At 31.7% G+C, this 21,239-nt stretch overlaps 9 protein-coding genes across 9 annotated transcripts; 3 read left to right on the forward strand and 6 right to left on the reverse strand.

Annotated features, from left to right (window-relative positions):
- Positions 1-275: 275 nt before the first annotated feature.
- On the reverse strand, positions 276-4,173 carry BX664DRAFT_359460 (exocyst complex component Sec10-like protein). Its single transcript, XM_051548088.1, has 17 exons — positions 4,091-4,173; positions 3,958-4,036; positions 3,701-3,867; positions 3,407-3,625; positions 3,285-3,344; positions 3,076-3,174; positions 2,873-3,000; positions 2,637-2,811; positions 2,255-2,575; positions 1,861-2,180; positions 1,713-1,790; positions 1,517-1,628; positions 1,339-1,453; positions 1,178-1,275; positions 984-1,096; positions 830-892; positions 276-768 (listed from the first exon to the last, which is right to left on the reverse strand). Exons 1-17 carry the CDS (start codon positions 4,160-4,162, stop codon positions 372-374), a joined length of 2,616 nt encoding a protein of 871 aa, XP_051400823.1. The 5' UTR covers positions 4,163-4,173; the 3' UTR covers positions 276-371.
- Positions 4,174-5,275, forward strand: BX664DRAFT_386378 (uncharacterized protein). The gene is made up of 6 exons (XM_051549321.1): positions 4,174-4,435; positions 4,499-4,578; positions 4,654-4,728; positions 4,818-4,832; positions 4,906-5,004; positions 5,072-5,275. The coding sequence occupies exons 1-6, from the start codon at positions 4,345-4,347 to the stop codon at positions 5,183-5,185; spliced, it is 474 nt and encodes a 157-aa protein (XP_051400824.1). The 5' UTR covers positions 4,174-4,344; the 3' UTR covers positions 5,186-5,275.
- Positions 5,276-5,313: 38 nt separating this feature from the next.
- On the forward strand, positions 5,314-6,941 carry BX664DRAFT_386379 (tyrosine phosphatase family-domain-containing protein). The gene is made up of 5 exons (XM_051549322.1): positions 5,314-5,481; positions 5,558-5,720; positions 5,789-5,922; positions 5,988-6,238; positions 6,300-6,941. Exons 1-5 carry the CDS (start codon positions 5,372-5,374, stop codon positions 6,920-6,922), a joined length of 1,281 nt encoding a protein of 426 aa, XP_051400825.1. The 5' UTR covers positions 5,314-5,371; the 3' UTR covers positions 6,923-6,941.
- Positions 6,942-6,973: 32 nt separating this feature from the next.
- On the reverse strand, positions 6,974-9,694 carry BX664DRAFT_359463 (Cupredoxin). Its single transcript, XM_051548089.1, has 6 exons — positions 9,621-9,694; positions 9,168-9,546; positions 8,819-9,062; positions 8,123-8,305; positions 7,875-8,065; positions 6,974-7,813 (listed from the first exon to the last, which is right to left on the reverse strand). Exons 1-6 carry the CDS (start codon positions 9,680-9,682, stop codon positions 7,130-7,132), a joined length of 1,743 nt encoding a protein of 580 aa, XP_051400826.1. The 5' UTR covers positions 9,683-9,694; the 3' UTR covers positions 6,974-7,129.
- Positions 9,695-9,763: 69 nt separating this feature from the next.
- Positions 9,764-12,081, reverse strand: BX664DRAFT_334380 (uncharacterized protein). Its single transcript, XM_051545703.1, has 6 exons — positions 11,638-12,081; positions 11,428-11,553; positions 11,219-11,318; positions 10,919-11,152; positions 10,543-10,849; positions 9,764-10,489 (listed from the first exon to the last, which is right to left on the reverse strand). The coding sequence occupies exons 1-6, from the start codon at positions 12,029-12,031 to the stop codon at positions 9,917-9,919; spliced, it is 1,734 nt and encodes a 577-aa protein (XP_051400827.1). The 5' UTR covers positions 12,032-12,081; the 3' UTR covers positions 9,764-9,916.
- A 378-nt stretch (positions 12,082-12,459) lies between these two features.
- BX664DRAFT_334382 (COP9 signalosome) lies at positions 12,460-13,797 on the reverse strand. The gene is made up of 6 exons (XM_051545704.1): positions 13,623-13,797; positions 13,458-13,530; positions 13,284-13,386; positions 13,056-13,216; positions 12,881-12,986; positions 12,460-12,784 (listed from the first exon to the last, which is right to left on the reverse strand). The coding sequence occupies exons 1-6, from the start codon at positions 13,722-13,724 to the stop codon at positions 12,538-12,540; spliced, it is 792 nt and encodes a 263-aa protein (XP_051400828.1). The 5' UTR covers positions 13,725-13,797; the 3' UTR covers positions 12,460-12,537.
- Positions 13,798-14,243: 446 nt separating this feature from the next.
- BX664DRAFT_146293 (uncharacterized protein) lies at positions 14,244-16,446 on the reverse strand. The gene is made up of 7 exons (XM_051539876.1): positions 16,163-16,446; positions 15,925-16,100; positions 15,729-15,800; positions 15,578-15,667; positions 15,293-15,506; positions 15,087-15,185; positions 14,244-14,996 (listed from the first exon to the last, which is right to left on the reverse strand). The coding sequence occupies exons 2-7, from the start codon at positions 16,063-16,065 to the stop codon at positions 14,275-14,277; spliced, it is 1,338 nt and encodes a 445-aa protein (XP_051400829.1). The 5' UTR covers positions 16,066-16,100; positions 16,163-16,446; the 3' UTR covers positions 14,244-14,274.
- A 162-nt stretch (positions 16,447-16,608) lies between these two features.
- Positions 16,609-17,018, forward strand: BX664DRAFT_334388 (uncharacterized protein). Its single transcript, XM_051545705.1, has one exon. It carries the CDS (start codon positions 16,662-16,664, stop codon positions 16,908-16,910), a length of 249 nt encoding a protein of 82 aa, XP_051400830.1. The 5' UTR covers positions 16,609-16,661; the 3' UTR covers positions 16,911-17,018.
- A 1,338-nt stretch (positions 17,019-18,356) lies between these two features.
- On the reverse strand, positions 18,357-19,588 carry BX664DRAFT_350326 (uncharacterized protein; the record flags this gene model as incomplete). The annotated part of the gene is made up of 2 exons (XM_051547624.1): positions 18,357-19,513; positions 19,579-19,588. The coding sequence occupies 2 exons, from the start codon at positions 19,586-19,588 to the stop codon at positions 18,357-18,359; spliced, it is 1,167 nt and encodes a 388-aa protein (XP_051400831.1).
- Positions 19,589-21,239: the final 1,651 nt, after the last annotated feature.

Consider the following 21,239-nt stretch of genomic DNA (forward strand, 5'->3'; position numbering starts at 1 on the left):
TTTTTTTATAATAAAGAAAAAACATATATAGATATACACAAAACTTATATATTATTATAACTAGTCTGTTTTTTTATCTTTACCAGGGATTCATTTAATGATAATTTAGTTTTTAGATCATCATTTTCTCTTTGTACTCCACATTTAAAGTTCAATATTTTCTTGGCCTTTCTTTCGGTCTACAAATAATTTGACAAACCGCTCTTCAAGAACACTCATTTCCCAATCATGGTCTAGTCTAGTTTTTTTTTTTATTATTATTATTATTATAATCTATATATCAAAAAAAAAAAGGAGAAAACTAAACTAAACTAAACTAAACTAGACTAAACTATATATATAATTTTTATTTCACTAAACTATACTAAATATCAAGTCAAATGGAAAGAAGATAAAAAGTCATTTTTGTTAGAATAAGTATTCATCATTTCTCTAAGTACTCTGTTATCATTCACAAACAGTGATCTTCGTTGATTTGTCCTTTGTTCCCGTTGATTGGTATGACTAGTTGATCCCGTCGATCCATTTTCATCCACCGATATACCTAAAATACGATCCAACCTGGCTGTCTTGAAATCAGCACGTTTCTCCAAGTAAGGATATAAAACATTAGGTTCCAATCGAGCGAGATATCCTTCAGATAATATAGATCGTAAGATTTCTGGTTTGACCACAAAAATATTTCCAAGTTGTCGTAACATTTCAAATCGATCATTCAATGTAGGTATCTTGAACATCATAATCACTTCTTGATATTTGGCAATATCCCTATAAACAACCAAAATATTAATATGATATCATATTTTCTGATCTTTTTTTTTTTCCTTACTTGGTCACCAAAAGTCCTCCAGTAGGAGTAACATAATACTTTTTGAAGTGTTCCACCAATAACCTATATTATTATTATATATAAAAAAAAAACAACAACTTGTGAATTTCTTTCTTCTCCTTTCCTTATCTTTTTTTTTTTTTAATAAACTTACGAATGAAATTCACTACCCACGTTTAAAAGATAAGATTCCAGATTTTTGCCTTGTAACGTTTTAATTGCTGCTCGGTAGATCTTGGTCAGGAATTCTACGCTATAAACACATGGCTATCCAAAAAAAAGTATCAATTAAGTTCAATATATTTGATTCCTTTTTTTTATTATTATTATTATTGTTCTTCTTCTTACCATAGTACCGTTGCTCATCATCACCACTTCTTCGTCCTTTGGTCTAAAGTCATTTTTCTTTTGTTTTGCCAAGGTTTCATTCAACCAGTAAGTAATAGCTAGAATATCATATATAAGTATCAGTTAAATCTACCTTATTCTCCATCAAATTTAATCTTTACCTTCAATACTTCGGGTCACAACAGAGTTAACTTTGGTTTCCAATGTAGATAAAAATTTATTTTTGTTGACAAGACTATCACGATGAACCGACGGTGTTCCAATAACAAGTGGTACCTATAATAAAAAAAAAATGAGAATAATGAATATCATTATGATACAATGATTCTATCTGCTTACCACTGCAGTTTGGAAATGACGCTGTAATAATTGACTGATATTTGTGGATGCTGATATCACTGGGAAGCATACAAGATCAGGTTCCGTTTTGCCACCTAATTCATCGTAGATTCTAAATGAAAATAGTAATAAAAAGAAAAAAAAAAAACATCAGCTGTTAATGATTTTACTTATCAAAAAAGAAAAGAAAACTTACTCATCCAAGACAATATCCAAGTATTTTGATCCAACAAAATCCAATAAAATATCATACAATTGCTTCACAGACATTGATCTAATTATCAAAAAAAAAAAAAAATCAATATATAAAGTCATCATGATCTTTGTTTCATTATTTTTCTTACAATTCCTGAGCATTCATCAATTCTACACATCGTAAGATGGCTTCAGAATGGATTTGAATAATGCGGAGGATGGCTTCAGGAGAAATAAGATAAAATCCACTGTCATCGACTTTGATTAAATTGGATTGCATTTGTTGAGCGGATGTTGTAGTATTTGGAAAATCAAGACCATGAGCGGATGTCGCACTAATAGGAGATGGATGTTCTGATTCAGTAAATGAGGAAGGTGATAATATCGTGGATGTTGTACTGGCAGAAATCTGATTTAGTGTTCGTGTCAAGACTGATTGATTTCGAGCTGATGTTTTCTTGTACTGTTGCTACATAGAAAAAAAAAGTTCAATCGGTCTCATATCATTTTTTTTTTTTTTTTACTTGTATTGTTCCTGCTTACCATAAAATTCAAAAACTCTGTGATCATGCCACCAAATAATTCATTCAAACACGCCTTTTCCTTATATAAATAACGGTTGCCCTCGGTATATGGTACAAAAAGATCATCCATACATCGATCCAGAGTTTCTTCTGAAGATGCCACCGAGACAAGTCCAGTATCATCATTGGTGGTTGATTGTACCCGTGCTTTTTCACAGTAAACCTTGAGACTATCCACTAGTTGTTTTGTTGCAGCATGAATTGATGCCAAAGTACGAAGGTAAGCCAGATTGGATATATTTTGTGCCCGCGATAACAATGTTTCTACTTGATCTTGTATCTAGATTCAAAAAAAAAAAAAAAGATGATCAGTTTAAAGATTATCATTGTCATTTTCATACCGATTGAGCAAAGATACGTTGTAAAAAGACTTGAATAACAAGAGCCGGTTGAGGAAAAACAGCAGATATGATTGCAACTTCTCGTTGTACTGTAGTTCGAATTTCATCGTAAAGGTTGATCAAACTTGTATCAACTTCAGGCGGAGGTATAAATGGATTGGATAAAGCAGCATCACTATAAATTTATATATGTGTGTGTTTGTTAATATGGAGTCATTAAGTATACCATCACTTACTCTTCTGAAGATACTCGTTCACTGAGATCACTTGTTTGCATATTAGAGATAAAAAATTCATGTTGATTCACATATGTTTGAACACAAGAAGAACCACCATTGAATTCAAAAAGTACTCTTGCACAGTGCTAGAACATATAAAATCAAATAAAAACTTTAGTATCCTTTTTTCTTTTTTGTTTGTTTGTTCAATATGGTCTTACCGCCATAACACGAGGATCACCTTCCCTATAAGCCTTGTCAAATTCTTCCAACATTTCCTTTTCAAAACGTTCACAAAACTTTTCAATTCCAACACGTGCCTAAATCATATAAATATAGAGAGGAAAAGAATGAGTCTTATAAAAATAAAAATAATGATAAAGCATTGTGAGATTTTTTTTTTTTTTTTTTTTTTTTTTTTTTTTTTTACCTTGGTATCATTTTTTACTTCTTTAGCTGCAGAATTTAATCTTCGAGCAAGAGAGGCTGCCTGTTAGAAAAATAGAAAGATCATTAATATTCTTTATTCTTTTTTTTTCATATGATCTTTACTTTGAATTGTCCTTCATCTCCACTTTCATAATACAAAATATCCAATCGTTCTGAATATCCAGCATCTTGAAATTCCATATAATATTCAATCACATCCCTACTTTCAGTTGCTCTTGAGCGTTGTTTGTCCAATGTTTCCAATTGTTCACCAATCCTTACTGCTGTTTTGCCAACATCACCAATTCTAGTTTCCAAACTATCATAAGATTGATAAACATCCTAAATAAATAAATAATATATAATAAATAAACCAAGTATTATGCTGTTTTCCGTTTCCTAAAAAATATGTTCTACCTTGAAAGCATCCTGCATATTGACAATATTTTGCTTGTACTGTTGTTCAGCTTTTTGGGTTCCCAATTCGAGTTCATCACATTGATGCTGTACACGTATCCGTAATTGCTGAAGTTCTTCCAATACTTGTTCAAAAGTGCGGACAAAAGGTTTTGGATCCAGTACAACTATGACAGACAAAATAATAATAATAATAATAATATTATTATTATTGCTATTTTATAAAAGGAGAATTGGTTGCTTGATTTCTTTATTACCTTTTCCACTATCTTTTTTCATTCTTTCCATAAGCGTGGATGATATTGCTTCTATAAAGTCATTGGTCGAGAAGTCTTCCTATTATATGATAATATAAGATGAGTTTATGTCTCATTATAAACATGATATTACCTTAAAGTTGTTGATAGTGAGAAGTTCTTTAATTTCAGGTTCAAGGTGATACATCTTGCTCCTTGACCCCATTGGTATAAAATATAGAAGTTGAAAAAAAAAAAGAAAGAAACGAAAGAAGAAATCTTTAAAAATGTTCTTGCGTCCAAGGAATTGGAACTCCGGATTTCTTTTTTTCTCTTTACTTATATATATTTCCTTCCTTTCCTTTCCCTTTCCTTTTCTTTTAGTCCCCACTCTCCTTCAATAATATTATGGATCATCCAAAAAGAATATTAAAGGAAATCAATGATATTAAAGAAGATCCTGAAGCTCACATAGAAATCAAATTTACACAAGATTTAGGTAAATAAAAAAAGACGTGTTTTTTTTGATTCTATTACTCACCTTATTTTTAACATTATATAGATCAGTTTTATGCTACGATTGAAGGTCCTAGAGATTCACCGTATGAAGGTGGTATTTTCTTAGTTGATATTAAATTACTGGTAAAGTATATATTAGATAGAATCATATTATTGAAAGATCAAAGGAAACAAACATTGATCTTTATATATTGATAGAGCGATTTTCCCTTCAAACCACCAAAAATGCGATTCCTCACTAAAGTATATCATCCCAATGTTAGTTCACAAACGGTAATATTATAATATGATATGATTTTATGTTATTATTATTATTTTTCTAATGATAAATATATATTTATTTATATGCATTGATTTCGAAGGGTGCCATTTGTCTGGTAAAAAATATATATATATATATATTATTCCCTTTCTCTTTGACTAATATATATATAAATATGTATTTTATAGGACATATTGAAAGATGCATGGAGTCCAGCTTTATCTTTACGTACAGCTTTGCTTTCTTTACAGTCCTTATTGGCAAGTCCTGTACCAGATGATCCTCAGGTAATATATATTTCTTTTGATCATCCTTTTTTTTTTTTTATCTTTACTCATCTTTTTCATATCTTAGGATGCACAAGTGGCTTCTCATTACAAATCTGATTACATAGATTTTAAAAGGACAGCAAAACAATGGACTGAAGCTTATGCTAATGTAAATCTAGATGATTATGAAGATATATAGTTATTTTTTTTTGATCTAAATTGAATGATTATTATATTGGGAAATAAAAGTTTTTTTTTTTTTTTGATTTGTAGTATGATGCTTCAAATTATTGTTTTTTGATGCTCCGGTTATTTTTATATGGTAAAATATTCTTTTTTTTTTTTATTTCTTTCTTTTCCTTTTTTTTTTCAATATTATACGACAATGGCTTCTCAATTACCAAAGCTTATACCACCTTTTCGCTATGCCATGGTAGAAGAAGATCTATTTCGAGGTGCTTATCCTAAACCACGGAACTATCGGTTTTTAAGAAGGTAATAGATTCATTAAATATTATACATTATTATTATATATTGATCACTCTTCTTTTTTTTCGATAATACAATTTAGATTACAACTCAAAACTATACTCTCGTTAATTCCAGACATGCCAACTCCAGAACTACAAGCATTCTGTAAAGACGAAAACATTCATATGTTACGTTTAACAGTGGATCGAATGAAAGAAGATAACATTCCTCTCAGTTACAACAAGACCATCTTGGCATTACAGGCAAGTCATGAATGACTTTCCAGAATAAGAATATAAACTCATCTTTTTTTTTTTTTTTTTTTTTTTAGATCATTATTGACCCAGAAAATCATCCGTTATATATCCATTGCTTAGATGGTGCCGACGTTACTGGTTTGGTTATCGCTTGTCTACGAAAATTACAAATGTGGAGTTTGTCAAGTGCACTATTGGAATTCTCAAGGTAAAAAAAAAAAAAAAAGAAATGTTATTAATTGGTCGCTCATATATATATATATATATATATAGGAATTTACATACCAGTGTGATTAGCTCTGAAGAATCCGAATTTGTGGAACATTTCAAGAACTTTGAAGTCACTATTCCAGTATCAATTCGATCATGGTTATGGGGTGGCAAGGTCAACTTTAGAAGACATTCAAGTCTACGACTCAAGTTTTTAAATCCGGAAATGATGACAGATGAAGAAAGGGAACTTAAACAAAAGGAAAAAAGAAAAGAAAAGGAAAAGGAAGATTTTTACAAGAAAAGGAAAAATGGTAACTATTCAAAAAAAAAAAAAAAAAAAAATAGAATTGATTTTAACCCCTCTATCTTTAGATTTGTTGGATAATTTGTTCGATTCACCCAGTTCAGGTAGTTCAAGAAGTCATCATCGTGCTAATTCTATTTATACTTCCAGTGCAGCCAACAGCAATAATACCAGTAATAGCAGCATTAACAACAATACCAATAACGAGAATAATAATTCGACCCATTTGATGAACAAATCCAGTCATAGTAGTAATAACAGCAGTACTAGTAGTCTTAGTCTTGTTGCTATTGGATCACACAATAACTCGGCGCCAGGTAGTGGGACAGGAACAAGCAAAGTAGGCTCCCCTTGTATTTTATCAGAGGATACTTCAAAACGATCTCCCAAGGTAACCATGACAAACGACAAGGATGAAAGTCGGGAGAACAACGATGATCTGGTTGGTAGACGACAACAAAGACGCAACAAATCCAGCAATGACCAATACTTGGTGGACGTCGATGTGGATATTGAAGGTGTGATGATGGATGGGTTGGATCAAGTATACTCAGGTTACTATGACAATGACAATTCGGATGGTTTGATGGTCGATGATCTTGGTATCATGTACGATGATAATTCTACTTCAAGATATATGGAACCCATCAGCAAAACGTTGGAGGCTCTGGCTTTGGAAGGATTAGATTAGTTTTGTATATATTTTTTTTTGTAATGTAATAATAATAATAAAACATATGTTTTTGATCATATTCTATTTTCTAGTTTATTAATATATATTTGGAGGTTGTGTGTCAAAAATTCCAAGGGTAATGGTAGTGATGATGATTCTATACGACAACTATAAGATAAAAGGATGGAGGAAAGGATATATATATATATATGTATGGATGGGGAATCATTCTACTTGATATTGCATGATCATACCATGAACACCTTGTTCACCATTGAGATAACCAAAATTCCAAATACCTTGATCATGAGGAGTAAAAAGCACGGTTCGAAAGGAGGCTGGTAACAGACGTAGATGAGTGATGGATTTTCCGTACAATTCAACCTGGCCATTTTCCCAACGTAAATCCTGAATATCCAAGAAAGAACCCCAAGCCAATAGATGCCATGTCACTGTTTGTCCACGTCGAAATACCATAGATCGATCCAGCATCAAGCCATTGATCATCTGTTTCACATTTGATAAATAAAACGGAGTGGGATCCCCTGTCATCTTGTCAATCGATTGTTGATCTAATCTATCAATACGTTGATCCATTGTCTTTTTCATGTAAGGTGAAAGGTTTTCATCACTTCCAAACACAGTTGTTACCACTTCGTTGTCGGATAAATCAGGAGTCCAATGACCGTGTCGATAAATGATGATGGCTCCATACAGTCCAGCAAAAATATCGTATTCTGTCATGTGTGAATGGTAACCCCATACTAAGGAATGACCATCGTTCGGTCCAGGGCCAGCACGAGGATGTACTTGCCAGATATACGTATGACGACCACCAGGATGAATAAATGAATCATTTGTTGTACCTTTGTAAACCGCTCCTTCCATTTCAAATTCATAAAAGACACCCTGTAAAGAAGTAAAGTCATCAATATCAATCTATTTTATCAATGAATTTTGTTCTCTTTACGTGAGGATGCATTGTAAAATTGTATTGAGCCCGGTTCCAAACATGAATCACTAAAGTATCACCAACTTCAGCTCGGAATATAGGACCCATACCTCCATGCCAAGGTTTGACTTGTTTCAATTCAGAATAACTATCATCGGTATATTCTCTATATTGTGCCTTGTAATATTGTGTTCCTATACTGGTAGGTGCTGTCAAAAAAAAAAAAAAGTTCAGTGGGAAGGATGAATCCAAATATATAACTTTACTTTGAAACATGTACAAATGAGCAGGTGATTCTTCTAAGGAAGTGTTATGTACATGATCTTTGCCACTTGGTGCATAATCCCATATTACTTCATCAATAGCCACATAATAAGTACGATTTACACCATCAAGAGGATATTGAATCTCTTTGGCAAGTTGATCAAACTGGTCAATAAATCCTTGTTCTTGACAGTAATAGGAAGAGATTGAAATGAAAACAAGGTATATGATAAATGTAAGTGAAAACGTCATGACAGCATAATAAAAAACGGAAGAAAAAAAGTGGGAGAGAAAACAGAATGTAATGTAAAGAAAAAAGAAAAAAAAATCAGGCGGTTTTATTTCCAAAAAAAAAAAAAAAAAAAAAAGCTTGACAACGGAGTCAATTTTTTTTTTTCTTTCTGGAGCCACTTTGGATCTAAAAATACATATTTCGAAAGAAAAAGTTTGAAGATGATTTTTATTAGATACAATTTTGATAATAATGAATATGTGCTATACAAAAAAGAATTTCATCAACCAAAAAAAAAAAAAAAAAAAATCACTATAGTACTCTATCAATTCAAAAAAAAAAAAAAAATTCCCTCCTTAAAAAAAAAAAAATGATATCTATCAATGTTGTGTGGGTCGAGTATATGGTTGGGATATGGAGGATGTTGGTCGATGATGAAAATCCGAAAATGCTAAAGTTGTGTTACCAACACGTTTCCGAGGATCCCTTTTCGAATTGGTTGTATGAATGAGTGTTTGTTGGTTGGTTGAACAGGATGATTCTTGTTGTTGTTCCTGACGTTCTTGTTCCTTTTGTTGTTGTTGATCTTCCAAAATCAAATCCCTTTCAGAAATTAACTTTTGCATAGAGTCATGTGTTTGTAAAAGAAGAGCATTTCTTTGAAGTAAGTGTTTCAATCGCATTCTATACAAAGCTCCATCCAGAGGTTTCTATCAAATATAAAATAATTCATTAATACAAAAAAAAAAAAATCACTATATAAAAACTAGTCAATTGGATCCATTTTCCCACCCATGTATGTTTATATTATTTACCTGGATAGCTTGTTGATAACTTGATTTATCCTGGGTATATTCTTCTAATGTATCTTGCTTAGAAGTGGTGTCTTCTGTTGTTATCTCTTCCGTTTGCATTACAAATTCCATAGCTTGCATGAATAATTGTTTGTTTTGTCGAACATATTGCTTACCAGTGATGAGTCTATGATGATCCATCATCGGTCGATCTGCTGGTAATAAGGAAGGATCTACTGATTGCCTACATCGACTGTGTAGTTGAATAAGTTCGTCGGCTTGTTTCTGTATTAAACGTGCAAGGACTCGTTGATGACGTTCTTTACACATACGTCGACGATGTTTGTAGATCTTGAGTGAATTGGGAGGTGTATCTGCTGGTATAAAGAAATTGTCGTCACTATATTAAGACAAACAGAAAAAAAATAAAACTTTATTAGTCTTTGAATTAAAAAAAAACAATAAGATGAATACTTTTTAAGTTCTTCTTGTTCCAGCCAAAAAAGTACTTGAGGGGATAAAATATCTTTATTCATCAAGTGGAAACCAAAAAAAAAAAAAAAAAGTAAAACTGCAGGAAGAATACAAAGGCGATACAAACCTGGAATAATCATAATAAAAAAAAAAAAAAGACGGGATTCCAAATTTATACAACCATATATATTTTCAAATTGAATTGAGACAACATAAAATAAAAATAAAAAAGAAAAATGTCTATATTATTATTATAGTATACAAAATAAAAAAAAAGAGAAAGTCAACACTAAAATCTATAATGATGGTGATAATGATTGAGAGGAAATATCCACATGCCAGCCTTTCATACGACGAATCCATTTCTTGCCCACGGGTTTCTTCGGTCGAATTGTCTTTTGATCTTCAACATTCCACGAACTAGGGTCACTGACGGCTGCCGCAAATGTTGGAGGAGACATGTTACCACGGAGAGAACGAAATGGCTTATTTGATGATTGAATTAACCAAGTATTTGATCCATTTACCATTTCTTCTATCAAGCTGGTACGTGTAGGAGGATCTTCTGGTGCCGATGCCATGGGTTCTTCCATCTTGACCTTTTCCTTTGACGTTTCTTTCTTCTCATCCTTGATTTTCTGTATCTTTGTTACAGGTAAGATTGTTGGTGGTAATGTTTGATTCTTCGATACAGTCACTGTTTCATTGTTGTTGTTTTCCATGTCGTTTGCTGTTCGTTTTATTCCATGAGTATCCTTTTCCTTTGATTTGGTTTCCACATTCATATTGGGTATCGATGATTTGTCTGATGAATAGAAAAGCATATAAGCTTGTTGAGATAACACTTCTTTCAAAGAAACAGGAGTGACCTAATAAAAAAAAAATAAGTATCGATAGTTATTTTATTCTTCTTTCATTTTACCTCTTCATCATCCATGCGAAACCATTTTCCATCAGGAGCCTTGACATAAGCAAAATAATGACCAGAATCACATCCATAACCCAAATGAACCAAGACAGCATATAGATGATACATAGCAGTAGAACACTTGATCTCTTTACTAACATAAGGAGACATATCCAAACGTTCAGTATATTTGATATCCTTGGTCACTTTCCTCATGTAGCCACGCATCATATCAAAAGTAAATCGTTTCAAATGGACACAAAGCATAGATGGTAATTGATGTATAGTCATTTGTTTCCCAGCATTCACTTTTTGTTTACAGCTTTCAAAAAAAAAAAAAAAAGAAAGAGATAAGCATTCATTCTTTTAATTTCATTAACATTTTACTTACGAATCACATCTATATTTGGTATCTGGGTCATTTCCACCAATCATGTCGACTTTAATAAAGTTTTCCAATGCACGTTGAACTGAGTCCGCTTGTTGTAAATCCACACTTAGATCCAAAAAGTTATCAAAAGTATTCGACTTTGCATTGCAACTATAACATCGTAATTGTGATTGAAGTTGACCACCAAAGATTTGATATATAAAGGCAGATCGTTCCATTTTTGCATCCAATTTTCTATATAAATATACAAGATCAGCTTATGTCTTTTTTTTTTCTCTCTTTAATCACTATGTTACTTACCCATAACTTTGAACAGTACATTTATGCATAGAATCCAATAAGAACATCATAAATTCATGTGCATCTTCTTGACGACCAAGTCGTAGTGTTTGAGAGAAGGCTAAAAATAAAATAAAAATAAATCATGATCATGGGGTTCAACACAGATTCAAATACACCTCTAATGTTGAATTATGTTCATTTTTTTTCTTGTTTTGAAGGTTTTTTACCTCGTAAGTTACTTGTAAAAGCTCTTGGAAGAATGGTTGCACCTTTAGTTAAACTTTTTGGTTCCTTCAAACATCGATGAATATGGTCATCCATAGCACACATAGAACAAAATCTTTTCGATGTACCTATAAAATATGTATCATCAGTTATAATTTCTTTCATCTTTCCTTAAAAAATTAACCCTTTTTTTGTTATTCTTTTTAACTTACAATGCTTACGATGTCCTTGGTATAAGAAATATTGAGCCAAAGGTGGAGTATATGTCAAGCATTCCAATACCGAGTTCAAAAAGCAAGTGTTTTGACCATTCACAAAACCTGGACCAATAGTACGTCCTTGTTTCCAACGTGGTATCAGTTTCGACCGGTCAAAAAGAGGGCCTTTGGGTAACGGTAATAACTTGATAGATTGTTGTTGTTGTTGGCCATGCTTTTGATGATTAAATCGATGATGTACTTTGTTGCCATTATGAAGTGATTGGTTGTTGTTGTGATGTCGGTTTTTATGGTTGATTTGAGACTTGAAGTTACCCTTGTTCCGGTTATGATGTTGAAATGGTCTATTCTCTCTTGCTAATCGTTTTTGTTTTTGAGACCGAGACATGATAAACAACAATGACTATAAACGAACGAAGGGTTAAAAAAGAAACAAAAAAAAAAAAAAAAAAAAAGGACAGGAGTGACAAGTGAAGAAAAAAAATTGGGAAAATGAAAAAAAAAAAAAATAGGGAAAAGCCACTCTGTTTTCTTCCTGCAATTTCGATAAGTAACCAATCGTTATGATTTATTGTAACCCCGCTAACGTTTTTCTAGTTTCTTTGACAACGTTTGCTCCAAATACGAAGAAACACGTTTATATCATTCAAATGAATATTCTTTCTAACTTTTCAAAATACAAATAAAGTTAAATAATAAATAAATTCAACTATAAAATCTGATAAAGTAATATCAAAAATAAAATAAAGCATACAAATATAAAATAATGGCAAGATGAGTATCTGTTAGGTCACCGAACTTTTTTTTTTTTTGATATCCATAATACTAAGTACGTTTCTTTATTTGAAGTTACGTATATAAAACTAATTTTTATTCAATAATCAATAACACTATCTACACAATACGTTCTAATTCTCTTGCATATGCCAGGGTACGAGTAATGATTTGTTCTTGAGGGATTTCTACAGCATCCTTGTCATCAGCTACGAATTGAACCATGTGTTCTGCAGGATTGACCTTCCATCCACGTTCATTTGCAAAATCCAATAATTCTTGAGTGTTTTTCAAAAACAGTAAAGTTCCAGCATCTTGTAAAGGAAGAGAATCGTAAGCCTTTTCACTACAGCTAGCAATTTCGTTTCTAAATAGTGGAAAAGAAATTAAAAAATGATATCCCAACTGACCCCCCACTCTTTATATATATATATATATATATATATATATATGTATCACTTACCGAATGGTATTGATCAAGATATCATAAAAGAACATGAATTCTTCCCCTTGAACCGTGCTTCTTGTACTCCAGACTTTATTGTAACTACCTTCCATTAAGAATTGCTCTAGAATCAAAAAAAAAAAAAATCAATCCATCCATTTTTTTTTCAAATCTTTTCATATTCATCCCCTACCTAAATCTACAGCTTGTTTGATATATTGATTTGATTGTAGTTGTTCAGAATCGATGGTTTCCAATGATGTATGAAAGTCTGATAGGCGATTCTGTGATAAAAGACGAAGTAAATTGAGTCCAATCAAAGGATACATTTGAGGTGAAGGAGGAAGTGCCGATCTATATATTATATGATAAATATAAAAACATCAATATATATATATATAATCCAAAGTAGATAACTTACGCAAGATCATGATAATAAGGATGAAGTTGAGCAATATATCGTTCAAAAGAGGCAATGTCCTTTACACGAACACTATGATAAGCACCCATTTCAAGAATATCCCCTATAAAAAAAATATAGAACAAAATTAATCAATACGTATTATTTCATAAATCATTACTATCTTAAACATACTTGCTACTACCAAAGCATTGGGGTCCATTTGTTGTGCTGTAGGTGTATACGCACCAAGTTGAATCATGGCAATCTAAGATAAAATAATAATAACAGAAATCAGAATACAAACATATGTATTGATATTTTGATACATCATAATGATATTAAAAAAAAGCTTTTTACCTTTGACTGAACTAAAAGTTGGTTACATTTTTGAAGATTAGGAGAAGATGAGTGTAATTCTGCTTTAAGTTGATCACGAAGTGCTGATAAATTTTGAGACATTATATATAGGTTGAAATAGAGAAAAGAAAAAAGAAAAAGAGAAAAGAAAAAGACGACAAAGGGAAAAAAAAAAAAAAAAAAGAAAGAAAGGTACGCGTGGCACCAAGAAGGTTGGAAAAAATAAATTGGTTCACCCCCCGCTACTCCCAAAAACTCGAGTGACATCCAAAAGTCACCCAACTTTTGCTTTCTTTTTTTTCAAATACCGCATGTTAGAAGCGAATGATGATGGAAGACTATGTGATGATTGACATGATGGAAAGTTGATATATATATAGGATGATGGAATGATAGATGGGGATATGTGATGTTGGATAATGCGTGTTCTTTGGTACATGGTAGACTGGATGTTCTTCAATAGCAATCCTTTCAAACAGTGTAAAATACGTAATGAATGCAATCTTTTTTTTTTTATTCCAATTTGCGTAATAATAATAGTCATAAAAAAAACACAAATAAGAACAATCATAAATAATAAAAAAGAATAATCATAACAAGAATTCCTATTTGATCATAATACTAAACTATCTATCTTGCATTGTGTATCTAACTATCTAAAATAGGCAGGCGGTGCTTCCGAACCACTATATTCATGTTGATGATCATGATGTTCTTGTTGTTGTTGTTGTTCCAATATTTGTTGAGAATAAGCTGGCAAATGAGGGGCTGCAGGTTCACTTGAAGTTGGTGGTGAATCATCTAAAGAAGATCTTGGTGATGGTATAGAGGTATCATTGAGTATTGTTGGTGAGACACTGGTAGGTGACGAAGGTGACAATAACATATTGGAAGTACTAGAGGTTATGCTGGTAAAGTTGTTCATAGAAGAAGTAGTAGATGAAGATGATAAGGGCGGTAAAGAAGGATGTACCATACCATTTCCACGAGCATTTGCAGAATATTCCGGTAAAACTCCATTTCTTTCCACATTGGCTACATTCGATGGCGTCACTTCTAATGCATCATCCACTGTGACCCGTCCACTTGTTTCTGCTGCTGCTGCCATGATTGCTGCATTAGATCCCATTCGTAACATTGATATTTCACGATCCAAGTTGATATTTTCCAAACATCCATTTTGTCGAAGTAAATCCTCTAACACGATAATTTGTTGATCAATCCATTCAATCGATTTTTGTTCATGATGATATTTGGTCATAGCAAGTTGGCCTTGTAGTTTGTTCAATCGTGGGTTGAGTTGAGTGCGTAAAATAGTTTCTATTTTCAATCTGTAACCGCGATAAGCTGTCAATACATTAACCACATTGTCATCTAATAAAAAAAAAAAATCAAAGAAAGCTGAGTACTTTTTTTTTTTCCTTCCATATCTACTAAATTGATTTTTTTTTCTAGATATCTTACCTCTACTAAAGGTTGAGCTCGGAATCAAAGGGACATCTTTACACAAGTTGGATGCTTGAAGTTCCAATTCATAAGCTTCTGAAGCTAGTTTTTCTGCATCTATGGTAAAAAAAAAAAATAGATATTATCAAAATGAATACAGAGTTTTACCTTTTTTCCTAGATTTGCAAATATATTAATCTTGATTTGATATTATATATATATACCTTTCAAAGATGGAACAGTAATATCCACCATGGTAGATAAAACAGATGACTTGACAAATAAAGAGTGATGACCTGAAGCACCATGACCAGCTAATGCTTGCCTATCCAGAAAAGTAGATGCTCCAGGTAAAGTCATCATGGCCTTTTCCATTAATTCCCTTGATTCGTAGAGTTTCTTCTGGGCTTTTGAATATGACTTGATATCGTTTTCAATCTACAATTATTAAAATAAAATATTCAGTAAAAATCATGATAATAAAATAATGGTATATAGTTTCATCATACTCTTGGAATGTCGTAAGCCAACTGTAGTACTTCGTTTTTAAGATGTTGTTCAATAATATGAGATGGATCATTCGGTGATGCAGGGACAATCTATAGGAATATTACAAGTCAGATTTTCAAAGATAAGGCAATACAAGAACAAATAGTTTACCTGGTCATATAAGGTATGTAAGCTTGAGCAGTGGGTATCCAGAGTATTCTTATTTGCATACAAGTCTTGAAGCTATCAATAATAGTCATGGAAAAATATTATATATAATATTAATATAAAAAGATAAACCATGTTGCATAATATTAAACATAACCATACAACTCAAAGTTTCTCATCGTTTTTTTTTTTTCCTTACCATAGTTTCTGCAGAATTCATTTGTTTTTTAATGTCTTCCAGTTTTACTTCACAACGTCGTAATCGTTCAACCAAATCAGTATAGGAAGGTTCGTTCTTTGTGTCATTATTGGAAGAAGTGGAGTTTCGCCTTAACATCATGAGAGTAGAAGAAGCATCCTGCTTCTTGCGGTATTCTAATCTATTAAAAAGAAAAATGAGTATCAATATCCATAAACCTATAGACTATTACCCTTACATTTGTTTTTGTAATAAACTTTGCATATGAACTTCTCGTTCATGTCTTTGTTTGAGACCATCATAGTATTTTGATTGAACTGGTAAAGATTCGCGCACCCATTGTAAATTAGTAATTTCTTTCAACAAGTGAATGAATTGTTCTTGAGGTTCGTCTATAAAAGGGATAGTTCCATTAGAAGAGTGAACAGCTGCCATTCTTATTTCTTTATGGATATATCAAAAATAGCAATAATAATAATAGAATAATAGTGATAAAAATAAAAGAGAGAAAAAAAAAAAAAAGAGAAGCAGGAAAAGGAGTAAAGAGTTTTCATTTTTGGAGCGGGAAAAAAAAAAAAAAAAAACTAGCGATAATCATGGGATTCTGAGTGACGCTCTCCTTTTAAGACTTAGATTACTGATCTTTTTATTTTCATCCAACTGATCATTCATAAAAAAAAAAAAAAAGAAATGTATATAAAGAACTATGAATATTTTATATAATCATCATTAACCTAATGAATTATATCATTGTTTTTCTTATTGTCTACTTTCTAATGCTAGTAAATGCTATGGATACAACACTTCCATGGTCACCTTCAGATAATCTTCAAAGTGTTTTACCTTCTGCTCTTCCATCTCCTTCTCCTAAGGCTTCTGGTGTTCAAGGATTACTCGGTGATTTTGGTAAAGCCAAACTTGGATATGATGCCTATAAAGTAGCTAAAACTCAAGTCGAACATGCTAAAAGCGCAATTCATCATTGAATTCTCCGTGTTCCCCCCTCATACTTCTGAGAATCTAGATGTACATGTTGCACTAACAATCATTGCATAACTTTTTTTTTTCTTAAAGATTGGTATCACAAATAAAACACTTTTTGTTTAAAAATCATAGAATATTTTTCTATAGACATTCCTAAATGTCTACAAAAAAAAAAAAAAAAAAAAGATTTCATTGAATCAGTAAGTTACATCTGTAACATTATTTCCAAAGATATATATATATATATATCAAGGTATAAATGATGGTGGTACATGTACAGAACGCCAAGAAGCATGATTATGTATTTTGATGATAACGATTCAAATAGTAATCCCTATCATTTTCCATGATGATTATAGTATTGATAAAACTGATAATAAATGTAATGGCAGTAATTCTAATACTAAGTATGAGAGAAAAATAATGTCTTTATTAAAAAAAAATAATAATAATAACTAAACTAACACGAATATTGATAAAGAAAAAAAAATAATAATCATAACATAAGGCAGATGAAAGATAAACCAAGCAAACCTATAAAAGTACTATCCAATTGTCATTATCACGTTGTTGCATCCTATCAAACTGTATTTTGTGTATCCACTCCGTTGATCCTGGTGCATAAACGTGTCCAATAAAAAAAAAAAAAAGGGGGGAGCTGTTGCATAATCCTTCCACTTGATCCTATTGAATATTCATCGAGTTCTGTTCACATACAGTAAATAAAAAGGGAGTATTCATCTGGATAAAAGACAAAGAGGGGACATATACATATCAGTACTGAAAACAAAATAAAAAAAAGGAAGACGCATTGTATTCATTGTCTTTTCACTAGGAATCCTAAGAGGGAACGTCCTCGCTAAGAAAGAAAGAAGAAAAAAAAAAGAATGTAAAAAGTATATTAGAATGATATTCAATTCAGTATTTTATAGTTTGTTTTTACTTTTTTATGAGATTCCTAAGGGACGTGTCCGAAGAGTACCGATAAAGGTCATTACATCCATATACGATAAACCATGTAATTGTATAAAGAGAGAGAGAAAACAAGTGACAGGGATATCTGAAAGAGTGTGTGTGGAAATGGTATAGAACGAAAACAAAAAACAAAAAAAAAAAAAAAAAAAAAAAAAAAAGAAAGAAAGAAAGAAAAGAAAGAAAGAAAGAAAAGAAGGTCTGAAGGAAACTACACAACATTTTTTTTTTTTTATTTCCAGCATAGGGTTTACCATTGGTTGGATTCTTTTTCTTTTTTATTTACTGTTATGAAGAGGAGGATAGTTTAATAAAAGTCCGTCAAGGCATCATAGCTTGGATGATGGACTTCTTTTTTTTTTTTTTTTTATGTAGTGATCATCCATCATTATCAAAATAAAATAAGAGAAGTAAAGGAAGTTTATTGATTTGTTTCTACTAAGTTTCTGTTTATAAATACAAAATAGTGGATATGTTTATGAAGCTATGGTAGGAGGATTTTCCATGTATAATGAACTAATACGTTTACCAGCGGTGAGAGTAGGTTGATCAGAGACAGCTAAGGAATGGGATGATGGATTGGCTTGTTCTTGTTCAGGGGTCACACAATGCTTGGGGAAGACACCTCTGGTTTGTCCTCTTGTCAGATTGATACCAAGGCACCATCCATCATCATATTCTTCAAAGATTTGAACTTGATCATTGGGTTGTACATCTATTTCATCACTTAAAGTAGGTGTGTAAGTAGTTAACACTGTAAAGGTACCAATAGGTGGTTGTTGCCAAATATCACCAGGTTGTTGTTGTTGTTGTTGATCAGTGTTACCAGATGTAGCAATACCGGCAGCAACAGCAGTAGTAGCAGCAGCAGCAGTAGCAGTAGCAGTAGCAATAGGAGCAATGGTATTATCGATAGTTGATGGAACATTGGCCATTGTTGCAGGTGCATTTGAAGAAGACATAGGTGGTGTACTAATCATATTGGGTGCAGTAATAGGATAGGTGGATGGAGTTTGATAATGATAAGATGAAGGCGGTTGTTGAACTGATGATTGTTGTTGTTGTTGTTGTTGTTGATGTGCTGATCCAGCAGCAGTAGAATCGTTATAGCTAGATGATGAATTGTAGTTGGAAGTAAAAGCCATGGGAGCAGGTGGTGGAGGAAATGTACTAAAACCTTCATTATAAGGATCACGCATGGCACCAGCACCAGCACGAGCAGTGATTCTTTTTTGACGACGACGGCGCATGATGAAGAAAGCAGCAATACCACCAATGACAATAATGATCACAGCAACAATGGCACCAATAGCACCACCAGATATTCCTGAATTACTATCGGCAGCAGATGATGAACTAGGACTGATGGTTGGTGTAACACTTGAGGCAGAAGAAGAAGAGTTGTCTGTTGGAATGGGTGGCAAACTTGCTGAAGTAGCTGATGATGTTAAAGAAAAGGATGAAGAAGAAAGATTGTTGCTACTGGATGATGCTGATGAAGCTGATGACGCTGAAGAAGAAGCACTACTGGCAGGAGAGGTTGGTGTTTGTTTTGCCGTACCTGCAGGAAAAGAAGTCTTTTGTGTAGGATTATTGGCAAATCCTCCATTGGGGTTGGATGATGGATCAACAGCTAAATAAATAAATAGTATAGTTTAGTTTAATTTTTGTTTGAATGATGATTTAAAATATATTTACCTCTTTTCATCCAATCATCATGTTGATTTGAAGATGATGATATAAAAAGAGTATGGAAAAAAGATGACAAATTGATCATTTATTTTCTACTACTACTACTACTAATACTACTATTAGAAAAAAAAAAAACTTAACATGATGAATATTAGATCATAAGTTAGTTTTCATCATATTTTAATTTATTCTTTACCTATTACTATTCGTTTTTTTAAAATAAAGAGGAAAAAAAAAAAAAAGAAAAAGGAGAAAAAGGGAAAAGAAATTCTTTCATTTTCAAAAAGTATATGTATCACTGTGTAACATCAATATATTGGATCTGACTTTTGAATGAACGTGCTTCTTCCAACAAAAAAAAAACCATTCATATGTATTTGATATATATATTTATATATAGGATCATTATATATATATAACATCAATGCTTCTTTTTTTTTACTTTTTTTTTCTTTTCTTTTTCTTTGTTCTTAATCATTGTCATTTTCTTCCTTTTATATCTATATTTAAAAAAAAAAATAACAAAAAAACCATATCGGTAATCATGACGATGCTTTTGAATTCCGCCATATTAGGTTCTTAAGTTCAACTATAAAGTGTACAATACAGATTGTGGTCTTACCTAACGAAATATGAATCTATTATTTTCATTTTTTAATGATGATAACTAAATATTTTCTCTTTTCTTTCTTTCTGTCTTTTTTTTTTTTTTTTTTTTTTTTGTTCGAACTACCCAAAATACATTGTTTGAACTCCGTGATGATTAATTCCTTCCAATTTCTTTCACACTGAAAATAGATCAATCATATCTATTTTTGAGTTGTTGATCATCGTATTACTCTATAAATATCAATGATTTGAACTAAAAAAAAATATGTCCAAACTTTTAGATTGTAAGGGTCCTTTGTCTTACTGCACTCTTTTATACGAAAAAGGCATCGATATTGATGCCTATTTTTTAATTTACTCTATAAATGTAACGATCATCTATAAATGGCATAAGGTAAAATGAAAGAAAATGATTTCTTTTATGTTATGGTGAAATTTGGTGTGATGATGATGATGACTGAGTGAGAAAGAGAAAAGTGAAATTTGTTCCCATTATGCAGGATGAAAAATGGAATGAACCTTTTTTTTTTTTTGATTTTGCAGCCAGAAGTTGGAATTCCTCAGTCAAATTTCGATTGTAAAAAAAATCAGTTATCATGCGATTTTTTTTTTTTTTTTGAAAAATAGATGAAATTTTTTGACACTGATTACAAACTAAATGGAGATATAAGCGATAAAATGTTGTTAGATGATGTTAGACTATCTTTTTTTTTTCGAGAGGAATCTAATGACATAGTTTTATTGGATGATGATCGTTATTGGATAAGAGATGAGTATTTTTATTTTCATTTTTTAATTTTTATTCTATAAATTGGAAGGTAAAGTATAAAGTATTATTAATCCAAATGGAAGAGAATGTCTTCATTTATGTACTTTATATATTTGGTGCGATGATGATGACTTTTGAGCGAACTGTGAAAGTGTAAAGAAGTACATATCCACTCCACATGATGTTACAGCGTAAAGACAATGGTTCGAATTCTTAATGAAAAACTCAAAAGAGAATTGGTGAAGTTACCAAAAAAAAAAAAAAAAGTGTCTAGATGAATCAACCAAAG

Source organism: Halteromyces radiatus (genome assembly GCF_025201355.1).
Source record: "Halteromyces radiatus strain CBS 162.75 chromosome Unknown BX664scaffold_4, whole genome shotgun sequence".
NCBI classification, from domain to species: Eukaryota; Fungi; Mucoromycota; class Mucoromycetes; order Mucorales; family Cunninghamellaceae; genus Halteromyces; species Halteromyces radiatus.

What these genes read in the sequence shown, in the direction of transcription:
- BX664DRAFT_359460 (XM_051548088.1), bottom strand. Translation starts at nt 4,162, where the DNA reads ATGGGGTCAAGGAGCAAGATGTATCACCTTGAACCTGAAATTAAAGAA. An exon ending in GAGATGAAGGACAATTCAAA is followed by an intron (nt 3,345 to 3,406) that starts GTAAAGATCATA and finishes TTTTTCTAACAG; the next exon opens with GCAGCCTCTCTTGCTCGAAG. An exon ending in TGATGAGCAACGGTACTATG is followed by an intron (nt 1,097 to 1,177) that starts GTAAGAAGAAGA and finishes TTTTTTGGATAG; the next exon opens with CCATGTGTTTATAGCGTAGA.
- BX664DRAFT_386378 (XM_051549321.1), top strand. Translation starts at nt 4,345, where the DNA reads ATGGATCATCCAAAAAGAATATTAAAGGAAATCAATGATATTAAAGAA. An exon ending in CAAATTTACACAAGATTTAG is followed by an intron (nt 4,436 to 4,498) that starts GTAAATAAAAAA and finishes AACATTATATAG; the next exon opens with ATCAGTTTTATGCTACGATT. An exon ending in CTGTACCAGATGATCCTCAG is followed by an intron (nt 5,005 to 5,071) that starts GTAATATATATT and finishes TTCATATCTTAG; the next exon opens with GATGCACAAGTGGCTTCTCA.
- BX664DRAFT_386379 (XM_051549322.1), top strand. Translation starts at nt 5,372, where the DNA reads ATGGCTTCTCAATTACCAAAGCTTATACCACCTTTTCGCTATGCCATG. An exon ending in AGACCATCTTGGCATTACAG is followed by an intron (nt 5,721 to 5,788) that starts GCAAGTCATGAA and finishes TTTTTTTTTTAG; the next exon opens with ATCATTATTGACCCAGAAAA. An exon ending in GCACTATTGGAATTCTCAAG is followed by an intron (nt 5,923 to 5,987) that starts GTAAAAAAAAAA and finishes ATATATATATAG; the next exon opens with GAATTTACATACCAGTGTGA.
- BX664DRAFT_359463 (XM_051548089.1), bottom strand. Translation starts at nt 9,682, where the DNA reads ATGAATAAAGATATTTTATCCCCTCAAGTACTTTTTTGGCTGGAACAA. An exon ending in GAACAAGAAGAACTTAAAAA is followed by an intron (nt 9,547 to 9,620) that starts GTATTCATCTTA and finishes GTCTTAATATAG; the next exon opens with TGACGACAATTTCTTTATAC. An exon ending in GTTATCAACAAGCTATCCAG is followed by an intron (nt 9,063 to 9,167) that starts GTAAATAATATA and finishes TATATTTGATAG; the next exon opens with AAACCTCTGGATGGAGCTTT.
- BX664DRAFT_334380 (XM_051545703.1), bottom strand. Translation starts at nt 12,031, where the DNA reads ATGTCTCGGTCTCAAAAACAAAAACGATTAGCAAGAGAGAATAGACCA. An exon ending in CCAAGGACATCGTAAGCATT is followed by an intron (nt 11,554 to 11,637) that starts GTAAGTTAAAAA and finishes CATATTTTATAG; the next exon opens with GTACATCGAAAAGATTTTGT. An exon ending in TGTACTGTTCAAAGTTATGG is followed by an intron (nt 11,153 to 11,218) that starts GTAAGTAACATA and finishes ATATTTATATAG; the next exon opens with AAAATTGGATGCAAAAATGG.
- BX664DRAFT_334382 (XM_051545704.1), bottom strand. Translation starts at nt 13,724, where the DNA reads ATGTCTCAAAATTTATCAGCACTTCGTGATCAACTTAAAGCAGAATTA. An exon ending in AACTTTTAGTTCAGTCAAAG is followed by an intron (nt 13,531 to 13,622) that starts GTAAAAAGCTTT and finishes ATTTTATCTTAG; the next exon opens with ATTGCCATGATTCAACTTGG. An exon ending in ATCTTGATCAATACCATTCG is followed by an intron (nt 12,785 to 12,880) that starts GTAAGTGATACA and finishes TCCACTATTTAG; the next exon opens with AAACGAAATTGCTAGCTGTA.
- BX664DRAFT_146293 (XM_051539876.1), bottom strand. Translation starts at nt 16,065, where the DNA reads ATGATGTTAAGGCGAAACTCCACTTCTTCCAATAATGACACAAAGAAC. An exon ending in TGGCTTACGACATTCCAAGA is followed by an intron (nt 15,507 to 15,577) that starts GTATGATGAAAC and finishes TAATAATTGTAG; the next exon opens with ATTGAAAACGATATCAAGTC. An exon ending in TACTGTTCCATCTTTGAAAG is followed by an intron (nt 15,186 to 15,292) that starts GTATATATATAT and finishes TTTTTACCATAG; the next exon opens with ATGCAGAAAAACTAGCTTCA.
- BX664DRAFT_334388 (XM_051545705.1), top strand. Translation starts at nt 16,662, where the DNA reads ATGAATTATATCATTGTTTTTCTTATTGTCTACTTTCTAATGCTAGTA.